This window comes from Hemitrygon akajei, chromosome 7 (genome assembly GCF_048418815.1).
Source record: "Hemitrygon akajei chromosome 7, sHemAka1.3, whole genome shotgun sequence".
Lineage (NCBI taxonomy): Eukaryota > Metazoa > Chordata > Chondrichthyes > Myliobatiformes > Dasyatidae > Hemitrygon > Hemitrygon akajei.
Genome location: NC_133130.1, coordinates 96,842,823 through 96,855,448, shown reverse-complemented (window position 1 = coordinate 96,855,448; position 12,626 = coordinate 96,842,823). Strand labels below are relative to the sequence as shown.

At 40.7% G+C, this 12,626-nt stretch overlaps 1 protein-coding gene across 2 annotated transcripts in view; it reads left to right on the top strand.

The window, feature by feature from the left end:
- dhx57 (DEAH (Asp-Glu-Ala-Asp/His) box polypeptide 57) overlaps positions 1-12,626 on the top strand; it is a 91,551-nt gene that overhangs the window by 27,073 nt on the left and 51,852 nt on the right. For both annotated transcript variants that reach the window (XM_073051519.1, XM_073051517.1), the window contains 5 exons: positions 3,347-3,468; positions 4,552-4,747; positions 7,464-7,588; positions 8,567-8,700; positions 12,227-12,281. In XM_073051519.1, coding sequence (XP_072907620.1) covers positions 3,347-3,468; positions 4,552-4,747; positions 7,464-7,588; positions 8,567-8,700; positions 12,227-12,281 — 632 coding nt within the window. The remainder of the gene's footprint in view (positions 1-3,346; positions 3,469-4,551; positions 4,748-7,463; positions 7,589-8,566; positions 8,701-12,226; positions 12,282-12,626) is intronic.

Here is a 12,626-nt window from a genome sequence, read left to right as displayed (position 1 = left end):
ACATCTATGCTCTCGTTCTTCTACAGACACGCAGTAGAGAGCATCCTAACAAACTGCATCACTGCGTGGTATAGAAATTGCACTGTGGCGGAAAGGATGGCTCTACAACAGGTAGTCAAAACTGCACAATGCATCACCGAGCATTGTGCGCCCATCATCAAGGACACATACACCGAAGGGTGCCAGTAAAAGGCCAGCAATGTCATAAAGGATTCCACCCAACCTGTTCATGGACTGTGTGTCCCACTTCCATCAGGGACAGGGCTGTGTAGCCTCCACACCAAGACCACTAGTTTCTACAACAGTTACTTTCCTCAGACAGTAAGGCTGATCAACACCTCCATCTACTAATCCACCTCTCCACAGCCCCCACCACCACTACTTTATTATTTCCCGTCAGAATCATCTTGTGTATAGACACTCTTGTGCCTGGTGTCACTTTATGGATGTACAATCAATCTATGTAAATAAGCTATCTTATGTATTTGTAGTTATTATGTTTTTAAATTGTTGTGTTCTTTATCTTATTGTGTTTTTTTGCGCTACACCAGATCTGGAATAACAATTATTTTGTTCTCTTTTACACATGTGTACTGGAAATAACATTAAACAATCTTGAATCTTGAACCCTTGAAGAAAATTTTCATGGGGCCTTTCTTATAAACCCTTGTCAATTTAGGCTTCGTCTACCCATTCCCTCTTCAGAATCAGAATCAGGTTTATTATCACCAGAATGTGTTGTGAAATTTGTTAATAAACCTGATCATTGATCAATAATCTCCCTCCCCTAAATTCGTGTGAGACCAAAGTATGTTTGTTGCTCTTCTTCAAGGCAAATACACTCTTCCTTAAGCAATGAGAGCTAAACTACATTCATCCACATATGGTCTCTTCAGTGTTCTGCACAATTACAGTAAGATTCCTTCAATCTTGAACTTAAATCCCTTTCACATCTGCTTTTTCTAATTCCTTTCTGTACCTGCATGTGACTGTTTTCTGATTAGAGTCATAGAACATTACAGCACAGAAACAGGCCCTATGGCCCATCTAATCCATGCCAAACTATTTTGCCTAGTCCCATCGACCTTCACCCAGACTGTAGCCCCCAATACCCCTCCCATCCACATACTTATCCAAACTTCTCTTAAATGATAAAAATTTCTCCCAAGTATTACTGACATTGTTGGACAATGTCATCCGGAGCTCCCTGGATATTAATATTTCTGCTTCTATCTTGAGTACTCATTTCATCTATCAGTATCCCTTTGTGGATGTTTTGATCTTTGTAGCTTGTTTTACTTTTTTTTTTACTGCTAACCTCTCGTCACAGTCATAATGTTAGAGTCATATAGCATGAAAATGGATTCTCCAGCCCATTGAGACCAGACTGGTTCCATCAAGCATCCATTTGCGCTAATCCTGCAATGAAACCCTTGCTATTCTCCTCATTTCTCCTCTATTCCCCCTGGAATTTACCACTCGTCTACAAATTAGGGCTATTTGCAGAGGACATTTAACCTTCCAACCTGCCTGCTTTTGGGATGTGGAAGAGCCCACAGAATTCACACACAATTAAAGGGAGGACATGCAAACTCCACACAGACAGCAGCAAGGTCAGGATGGAAGCTCTGTGGTTGCATCACTGTACTGCCCAAATGGGGATGTACCAGTCATGTATCTCTCTAAAACATCTCTCTAATGGACGCCTGTATTTCTGTTTGTTTCACATCTTAAATTTTGGGTCCATTTTACCCTAGCCAGGCTCTCTTTCATCCCATTGAGGTTATCTCTCCTCCAATAAAGAAATTGCCTTTAGATACATTTTTTGTAGTTCTCTCTGACTATTCTAAAGTGTATAATATGGAGTTTATATTTCCCTCTTGTAGAAGCAGAATGTTTTTTGCTCACAGGGCCGAGGTAGATTTGTGAACTTTCAGATCTGATTCTTGAGTGGCAATGAATCTGTGGTATTCATTGCCACAGATGGCTGTGGAGGCCAAATCATTGGGTATATTTAAACCGGAAGTTGATAGGTTCTTGGTTTGTAAGGGCGTCAAAGGTTATGGGGAGAAGGCAGGAGAATGGGATTGAGAGAGATAATACATCTGCCAAGATGGAATGGTGGAGTAGACTCAATGGGCCCAAATGGCTTAGTTCGGCTCCCATATCTTATGGTCTTGTTGTCTAAGCCAGTCAATACTTCTACCTGTCCTATTCTCATACCCTTTTAATTCAATTACTTCATCCAACTGGTCACACAGGTCCTGAGTTTTGACTTATTTTCTGCCTCAACAATAAACCTGGAGGTGAGCTCCAATTCTATAATTCTACATGGTTATTACACCAGTCTTTTACTCCAAATCCTGCACAGAAATTTCATTTATTTGATTACTAAACTGCCTGCTTCTACTCTTTTTATAATTTTAAGCATCACTCTCTACATCTGCTTATTTCTGGAGTTCCCTAAGGATTTAGCCTCATTTCCCCCTCCCTATTTTGTTCTTGGTCCTCTGCGATCTCATCCAAAATCACAACATAAGGTTATATATGTACACTGGCAACACGGACTTCTACCTCACTACTGCCCTCGAGCTCAAGAAATGTCCCCACATCTCTGTTCTAAAAGGATATCCTTCTATTCTGAAGGCTGTGCACTCTGGTCCTAGATATGCCAACTAGTGGAGTGATGTCACAGCAACAACCTGGCACTCAATGTCAGAAAGATGAAAGAGCTGGCTTCAGGAAGGGTAAGATGAAGGAATGCTTATCAATCCTCATAAAGGGATCAGAAGTGGAGAGAGTGAGCAGCTTCAAGTTCCTGGGTGTCAAGATCTCTGAGGATCTAACCTGGTACCAACATATTGATGTAGTTATAAAGAAGGCAAGACAGAAACTATACTTCATTAGGAGTTTGCAGTTTACGTATACTGTACTTATTATGTTTTCTTCGACACCCACTCTATCTAGGTCTTTCAATATCCAATAGGTTTCAGTAAGATTCCTCCCTTCATTCTTCTAAACGCCCGCGAGTACGGGCTCAGGGTCATCAAACTCTCTTTGTACCTTAACCCTTTCATTCTGAGATAATTCTCACAAACCTCTGGACTTTCTACAATAGGGGCACATCCTTTCTTAAATAGGGGCCCAAAACTGCTCACAATACTCCAAGTGCAGTCTGACCAATGCTTTATAAAGCCGTAGCGTTATATCCTTGCTTTGATACTCTAGTCCTCTTGAAAGGATTGTTAGGTTAATGGTCTACATGTGTGTCAAAGCATCTGTGTGTTTTCATGTATCATCTTTGAGATGTATTGTTGGAGGTAAAATCATGCCCTAATTTTTACAGTCTTCCAAACGCTACCTGTCAATGTTGCAAGAGAGGAAGAAACTCCCAGCCTTTGATGCAAAAGACCGGATCTTGGATACACTGAGTAAGGCACAGGTACTGGTGGTGAGTGGAATGACAGGGTAAGTTTAGCAGATGTTGGATCTGATGCTAAATTGTAATATTGCCAAGTTCACACCTTTTTAGACATTTAAGTAAGTGAGCCACCAGACAGTAGTGAGTTGTTGTAGTGTTGCAGGAGTAATGTCCATTATCTTAAACCTAATTAAATTGGGCTGCATTGGAAGAACATGAACATAACTTGATTACTTGTAGCGAGATGGAGTATATTCTACTAACCAGGTTGGGTGTGGCTGTCAATTGGGTGCCATTCATTGTGAAGCAGTTCACTTGATTGATGACTTGCCCACCCACCATCAGAAAAGTTCACATTCCTCACATCATTTGTACAGCCACATGATACTTTGCAGCAGTTTCCAAAGCTGCTTCAAAACTTCCCCTTCCATTGCTTACCAAAAAGGAGAGGGGGATTGAGTCACGGGAACATATGATTTCCAAAATCACATCCATATTACCTCTCTGTGACTGCTGGACCAGTATTTCAGTGCCTTTTACCTAGCAGCAACACGAGAGCACCTTCACCAGTCCATCTGCAGTGATGGAGACTGCCTTCTCAACGGGAAGCTAAGTGTACGCAGCAAATGCTAGCCTTGTTGATGCTGAGATAGTGGACGTCGATTATTTTTGGTATCTCTTGTATCTCTTACAAGTATCTCTTGTATCCTCAGTGGATGTCATTAACTACAGGGCAAGATGATTTCAATGGAATTTTTAAATAAAAAAAATCAGATAATGTCATCTCTATCAAATATTCATAACACAGTTTTGGCTCACTGTATTTATTTTGTTTTGGGCTTCAACTTGTGCCAATAACTGCAATCCTGAAGGCTCACTTTAAATCACTGAAACAATGGGGAAGTACTTGCAGCTAACATTGACCAGCAACTAAATTTAAATGCTGTACTAGAATTCTTATCATTATTTTTTCACTTTCTGTTAGTTTGAAATGTCAAGTTGCAAATGATTCCAATCTTAAATCTTTATTCAAATGTTCATGCGTGTACTGGGTGGGGTTGTACATGTTTATCCACATAATGTGTGACAGGTATGGAAAGCAGTATTTTCTTTTCTCTAAAATCCCGCAGGTGTGGAAAGACAACCCAAATTCCTCAGTTTATCTTGGATGACACCCTCAATGGTTTTCCGGGAGAAGTTGCAAACGTCATCTGTACTCAACCTCGGAGGATCTCGGCTATCTCTGTGGCTGAGCGTGTAGCTAAAGAACGGGCTGAGAGACTGGGAGAAAGCGTAGGATACCAGATTAGACTTGAAAGTGTGAAGGTTGGTCTGTGTTTACCAAATAAGTAATATTTAAAAACACAGGATGAAGATCTAATAAGCAGCGTTTTACTGGTTTATTTGATATGGTGACACTAGGGATTATGATTTCTCCAGATCAAGTGCTGTTGCTCTGTGGGTCTATCTGTGGTCAAGCAACTAGCTAGTTGATGCATTACAGTTTTGAACGATCTATGGACTCACTTTCAAAGACTCTACAATTCCTGTTCTCAGTATTATTTGTTTACTGATCTGTACTTGCTCAGTTTGTCTTGTGCTCATTGGTTGCTTGTCTGTCTTTGTGTGTAGTTTTTTATTGATTCTATTGCTTTTCTTCTACTGTAAGTTAACCATAGTGTAGCATATGGTGGCATGTACTTTGACCTTTGAAAATAGTATTAATAAATACACTCTTCCTTCAAGGCATTGATAACATTTTGCTAATTTCTCTTTTACTGAACAATCACTTCCTAAAAGTATTATTACCTTTGCTCAGCACTTCATATAACCACCAAAATGAAAGCTGGTCAAAAGTTTGTCGTCAGCACTTCTTCAATCTTGGGCTGTCTAGAAAAATGATTTAGCTAATCCATTCTCCGTTTCCTAGGATTTTAAATGTCTTCTCTATTATTTCTGTCCCCATTTAAACTGTGACTTCATGTGATGTCAGGCATCCTTCCCCAACCCCCGATTAGTTATGTACTGTTCTGGTCCCTTAAATAAGAGAGGAGTGTTAAATGCCAAGTTCATTATGCTTTCAGTAATGTTTCAGGTTAGTAAATTCTTAAATCATTGATACTTCCTTCAGGGCCAAGCAAGATTTTGCTGACACCTTGAACGTCAGATGTATCTTTAATAGAAGTTTGTAGAAAATTGAACATTAATTAGTTGCTTCACTATTGCAATATATATTGTTTTATTATACCATTATTTTTACTAGTTGATGTTGAACCAATATACACTCAGTGGCCACTTTATTAGGTACCGATATACGTCTCCTTGTTAATGTAAATATCTGATCGGCCAGTTTATGCAACTCAATGCACAAAAGTGTGTAGACATAGTCAAGAGGTTCAGTGGGTGCTCAGATCAAAGATCAGCCCAGCTTTGTTTAGTTTTGTTTAGTTTACCTTGTTTTTGATTTTTCAATTTGTTTTTTTTCTTTTTATTTCTTTATATCATGCTTATATTAAGAGCTTGGGAGGTCAACTATATTGATATAGCTTATATCAACATGTGTTAATTACCAATAATGTAATCCCACCCACTCTGTACAATTATGACTGCTATGTATACATGTTTAAAACTTAATAAAAAGATTGAAAAAGAAAGAAAGAAAAATCAAAGATCAGAATGGGGAGGAAAGTGGCCTTAGCCAAGGAATGATTGTTGGTGCCAGACAGGGTGGTTTGAGTGTCTCAGAAACTGCTGCTTTCCTGGGATTTTCATGCACAACAGTCTAGAGTTTACAGAGAATAGTGCGCTGAACTAAGAAACATTCTCTGTGTGAAAACACCACGTTAGTGATAGATGTCAGATGAGAATAGCTGGAGTGGTTTAAGCTGACGGGAATGCAGGAGTAAATCAAATAATCATGAATTACAACAGTGGTGTGAGAAAAGCATCTCTGAATACAGAACACATTGAACCTTGAAGTGGATGGGCTGCAGCAGAAGACCTCCTGTACCTAATGAAGTGGCCACTGGGTGTTGCATCGGTCTTGGCTATGTTTTATCCCCTGTACAGTTAAAGCTACTATAGCAGTTGTTTTACTTTTTCATGAGTCTCAATAATACTTAAAACCTGTTTGCAGTGAAGGTTTTTATAAAAACAAGCTGATATCATTGCTACTCAAAAGCTTTTGGAAAGCATTTATTTAAACGTTTCAACTTGCGTTGCATTCTGCATTATCTCCATTGCCATATGTGACTTTATTGCTGTTCTTTGAATTACCGTTTACTTGGCAACTAACTGTAAAGTGCTTTTTGACATGCTGAGTTTGTGGAAGACTTTACACAAACGTAGTTGTTCACTCACTATTACGATTCCAGAGATTCCCTTTGATCTGCGTAATAAACTTGTTTTCATCTCCAGAAATCTCTATCCACTCCTAAATTCTCTTTAGCATTTTTTATTGTGTATTTGTATATATTTAAATTTACTCCATTTTGCCTATATTTTCAGTAATTTCCTTTTCAATTCGGAGCGGGCAGATTGAATTCAGTTTTTATTGGTCTCTCTATAAAACAACTTATTGGTCTAGAAATGTTAGAGTTGCCCTCAGTGAATAATTACAATGAATTACAACCTTTGCATATGAATCTGCTAGTGTTTCACTGATCTCAAATGAGCAAGTAGATAGCTGGAGACCCAACCCCAAGGCTGAATGGCTAATACAAGGGAGCATAATTTTACGGTGATTGGAGCAAAATGTGTGGGGGGAGGGGAATGTCAGAGGAAAGTCTGTTTTACAGAGTGCTGAGTGTGTGGAATGCCCTGATATGGGTGGGGGTAGAGGCAGCTACATAAGGGGAGTTCAAGAAACACTTAGATGGGCACATGGATGACAGAGAAAAGCGAGGGCTACGTAGGAGAGAAGGGTTAGGTTGACCTTAGAGTAGGCTAAGAGGTTGGTGGACATTGTGGGCCAAAGGACCTGTACTGTGCTGTTGAGTTTTATGTAAAATTTGGATAGTCACATTTGGCATTTTACTTCCAGTCATCCTCGACCAGGTTGCTGTACTGTACTGCAGGAGTGCTACTCAGGCGCCTGGAATCAGATCCAGATCTTAAAGGCGTGTCCCATGTTATCATAGATGAAGTTCACGAAAGAACAGAGGAAAGGTAATTCTATGTAAAATTCTCTGTAAAGCCGGGGCCACTCTGCTGTGACTTTCAAAGCAGTGGTAGTGCTGGGTGCCATCAAGTGGAAAAGTCACTAATTCAGGAAAGGCAACCAAGAGAGTTTCAAACCACAGGATTTGTGAAGAGAAGCTGCTGGGAATAAGAACCTGCGGTGAAACATGATGTTGGGAGGGAGCAAATTATGCAGGAAGGGAAAAAAAAAATTAAAAGATTGTGCAGGAAGAAAAAACTTTAAAAGATGTTGCACAGTAAATTTAAAGAACAGAACCAAGTAAGTTTCAGGGGATGGTCCCCAACAGATTGAAGTGAATTTAAAACAGGCATGGTAACTCGTGCCCTGCAAGTGGCAGGAGTCGGTGGTGGCCAAGGTAAATCCCTCCCTACCATACATGTAGACCACAGAGGAAAGGAATAAGTGAGGGAAACGGAGAAAATTGATGAAATGTCTATCCCGTTTGAGTGGTCATGTGGCTGGTACATCCTTGTGGACCGCCGCAGGGAGCAGCTTTTCTCTTTCCCTCTCCCTCCCTGTTAGCTGAGGTCAAGGGCAGTGGGCTGCGAAACTCCTCTTGAGGAAGCGTTCTTTGTTTCATCTTCTGGGACATTGGCTTCATCAGCCGAGGACGATCCTGTAGCTTCCTTGTATGCAGCTGATCGATCTAATACAGTACAGCATGAACTTGTGATGCGAAAAGCTTCCATGTATTGGCAAATGTAATGCTGTCACAATTCATTGCCTGCTTTGTTGTCTGTAGTCTTTGAAGTAAATGTAAACTGATTGAAATATCACTGGGTAAATTTCCGAAGTGTATTACAGGACCTGTTCAGAGCCAAGCAGATGAATCTCTGTGGCTGTGGAGAGACAATTACACATACATTTCTGTGCTAACATTGTTGAAGCTAGCTATTGCTTTTTGTATACACAATATAAATAAATCTCCATTGATATGTTGGCAGTGATTTCTTGCTGTTGGTACTGAAGGATTTGATACTGTCTCGACCTGACCTACGTGTCATCTTGATGAGTGCAACACTGAATGCACAGCTGTTCACTGAGTACTTCAATATGTGCCCCTGTCTTCATATTCCAGGTAGGACTGAGCCCATGTTGCTTTATAAAGCTGACCATCAGTGAAGGGTGCAGGAGCTTCTCATCAATGTAATATGCAATATTTGAGTTATTTGTTTAACTTGAGGAAATATTTATTAGTAGTGTTATTGTGGGGATCTAAGAGTTCATGTTATTAGTTAGAAGGCTTTCTGCTTTGTAATGCTGTAATGAGTGTTTGAACCACGTTCAAGATCAGTGCATAACAGAGACTTGGTGAGGGAGGAGAGGAATGGGTGTTTGATGGTCCAGGATTTCAATGTTTTAAAAAAAATAGAGGAGATAAAAGTTGAGGGAGTTGTGCCGTTAATCAGGGATGATATCACAGAGAGGACATAATGGAGGGCTTATCCATTGAATCTATGTGGGTAGAGCTCAAAAATAAGAAATAACTGATGAAATTGTACTGTTGACCCCTGCCCCCCCCCCCCCCTTTCCAATAGCTGTGGGGACATTGAGGAGATGATATTCAAGTAGATTAGGGAAAAGTGTGAAAATAACAGAGTTAGTGTTGTCAGTAACTTCAACTTCCCTAATAGAGACTGGGACTGGTTTAGTGCAAGAGGTTTAGATGGGGCAGGATGTGTCAGATGCATCCAGGAAGGTTTCTTAAATCAATATGTAGACAGTCCAACAAAAGAGGCTGTACTGGACCTGGTGTGAAGAACAGCAATCACAACTCCTTAAACTATAGATTAAGGACAAGAATAAACCTGGGAGAGTGAAATTGGAGCAGGGCAAATCACGAAATTACTTGGCAGGAACTAGTTAATAGGGAACATCTGTTTTTGTGCAAGTCCAGATCTGGAACATTTAAAGACAAACTGCACAGAGTACAGAGCAGGTATGTTCCAGTAAAAAGCGAGAACAAGGGTGGCAAGGTCAGGGAACCTTGGCTGTTAAGAGAGGGGTTGAATTTAGTCAAGAACAAAGTCTATGTAAGATTAAAGATCAAACAAAACTGAGGATTATGAAGAAGCCTGGAGGATTCAAGAAGGGAATTAAGAGTCCTTGGCAAGTCCAAGGCATTCTGTACATACATCAAGAGGATAGCTAAGGAGCAGATAGGACCAGTCAACAATAAAAATCAGCATATATGCTTGGAGGTGGAGGAGGTAGGTAGAGTCCTAAATGTGAGATGAGGTTCAATATTTACGAAGGAGAAGAATGTGGAGGATAGGAGGTTAGTGTGGAGCCTGCTAATTTACTAGAGTATTGTGAGATAAAGGGAGATAATGTGGGGTCCCTTAAAGAACATTAAGATGGATAAGTCCTCAGGACCTCATGGGATATACACCAGATTATTGAGAGAGGCGAGAGATGAGATTGCTAGGTCCTTGACCAATATCTTCATGTCCTCTTTAGCCATGGATGAGATTTGAGAGGACTGATGAATAGCAAATGTTGTTCCTTTTTTTCAAGAAGGGAAACAGGAATAATCCTAGAAACCAAATTGGTGAGTCTCACGACAGTGTTGGGGAAGTTACTGGAGAGGATTGTTAGGGATAGGATTTATGAGCAATTGGAAAACCATGGCCAAGATAGGGACAGTCAGCATGGCTTGGTGCAGGGCAAGTTGCATCTTTTTGACTTGATTGCGATTTTAAAGACATGATGAAAATAGAGCTGTGGATATTGTCTATATGGATTTTAGTAAGGCATTTAAGAAGGTTCTTCATGAGAGAATACCAAGATGCATGAGATCCACGGTGAACTGGCCATTTGCGTTCACAATTGACTTGCTCATGGAAGTTGGAGGGCAGAGGTCAATGGGTCATTCTGGCTGGAGGTCTCTGACTCGTGGTGTTTATTTATTTAGAGATACAGTGTAGAATAGGCCCTTCACTGCCCAGCAATCTCTTATTTAACCCTAGCCTAATCATGGGACAATTTTCCTTGGCCAATTAATCTGCCAACCAAGATGTCTTTGGACCGTGGGGTAAACCAGAAGACCCATAGAAAACCCATGCATTCCACAGTGAGGACGTACAGACTCCTTACAGATAATGTTGGAATTGAACTCCAAGCTCCAACACCCCGAGCTGTAATAGTGTCGCGCTAACAGCTACACTACCATGGCGCCCAGTATGGACCCCTGTGTTCCCCAGGATCGGGACTGGAACCTCTGCTGTTTGTGATGGATATAAATGACCTGGATGAAAACGTAGATGGGTAGGTTAGTAGGTTGGTAGACACTATAAAGGTTGATGATATTGTAGACAATATAGAAGACTTTCCAAATGATGCAATGGGATATAAATCAGTTGTAGACATGGATGGAGAAATGGCAGGTGGACCAGATGTGACAACTTGACCAGATGCGAAGTGTTGCATCTTTGGAGATCAAGTGTAAGAAAGGCATTACACTGTTAATGGCAAAGAACCTACACAGTGTTGATGAGCAAAGGGATCTCGGGGTCCAAGTTCATTGTTCCCTGAAAGTGGTGGTAAAGAAGGCATATGGCATGCTTGCCTTTATTAGATGAGGTATTAAGTTTGAGTCAGGAAGTTATGTTGCAGCTTTATAAAATTCCAGCTGGGTTGCGCCTGGAGTATTGCATTCAGTTCTGGTCATCCCAATATAGGAAGGATGTGGAGACTTTGGAGAGGGTACAGAAGAGGTTTACCAGGATACTGGCTGGATTATGTGCTATAAGGAGAGGTTGGATGAACTCTAGGGTGCAGCTGAGGGGAGATCTGATAGAGGATTCTGAGAGGCACAGATAGAGTAGCCAGTATGGTTTTCTCAGAGTCAAAATGTGTAATATATTTAAGATGAGAATGAGCAAGTTCAAAGGAAATGGGCAAGGCAAGGCACAGAGGTTGGTGGGTACCTGGATAGTGCTGCTTGGGGTAGTGGTGGAGGCAAACACAATAGAGGTGTTCAAGAGGCTCTTATAGGTGCACGAATAATGCAAGAAATGGAAAGATTATGCAGGCAGAAGGGGTTAGCTCAGTTGAGTATTTGATTACTAATGAAATTAGTTTGGCACAATGTGGGCTGAAGGGCCTTTTCCTGTGCCGTACTGTTCACCGTTCTCAGGACCTAGATTTGTAGCTGAAGGTGACGTGAGAATGGGAATCAGCAACCTTGAGGTTAGGAATACTGCCAATGAAGAACATCAGTGTGAACTGGGTGGGGCAAACTTTGCACCATCTGTGCGACGTACAAAAATAGATCTGCAGAGGAATTGGATTCAAATTGTTTGAAATTTTTTTTGCTGAGTATGGAGAGAACCTAATGTTACCAGTAGAAGGCACTTGCCTCCAAACAGAAGGTCAAGTCTGAAGGCAGAATCCATGTTGAAATGTGAAAAATGTTGCAGATAAAAGTCCCAGTGACTCACCTTTCCCAGGATTATTTGTTAGTGCTTATTGCTCTTTACATCTGTAGGTATCAGCCTATTATCAAAAAATATGTAAAATATTTTTGCAGTTTATGCTTATTACCTTAATATTGAGGAGGTAAAAATGCTGTGACAATTGAAACCTGGATTTTGCTGTTCTAGAACATACTTTCCCAGTGGATCAATATTTCTTGGAAGATGTGCTTGTGCGGACAAGGTAAGACGATTGTATTTATCAGACCATTTCAAATGATTATGAAGCATTATTTATCTCTTCAGTACTTTGTCGTTCATTCCTGCTTCTTGAATTCACAAATGAGTAATCATCTAGTGAAGAGGTGATGTGCTGGAGGAACTCAGCAGGTTGTGCAGCATCTGTGGGTCAAACCCCTACATGAGGAGTGAGAATGGACAGGCCAGAGTAAAGGGATGAAAGGGAGTGGTTGCAGTGCCTTTAGCTGTCCATGCCTACTCCTTTGTGTTCCTTCCACGCACTTTACTACCTACTCTTTCAGGCCTTCTGGAAACTTCTGGTCGAAGTCTCCTAACTCTCCCTTGAGCA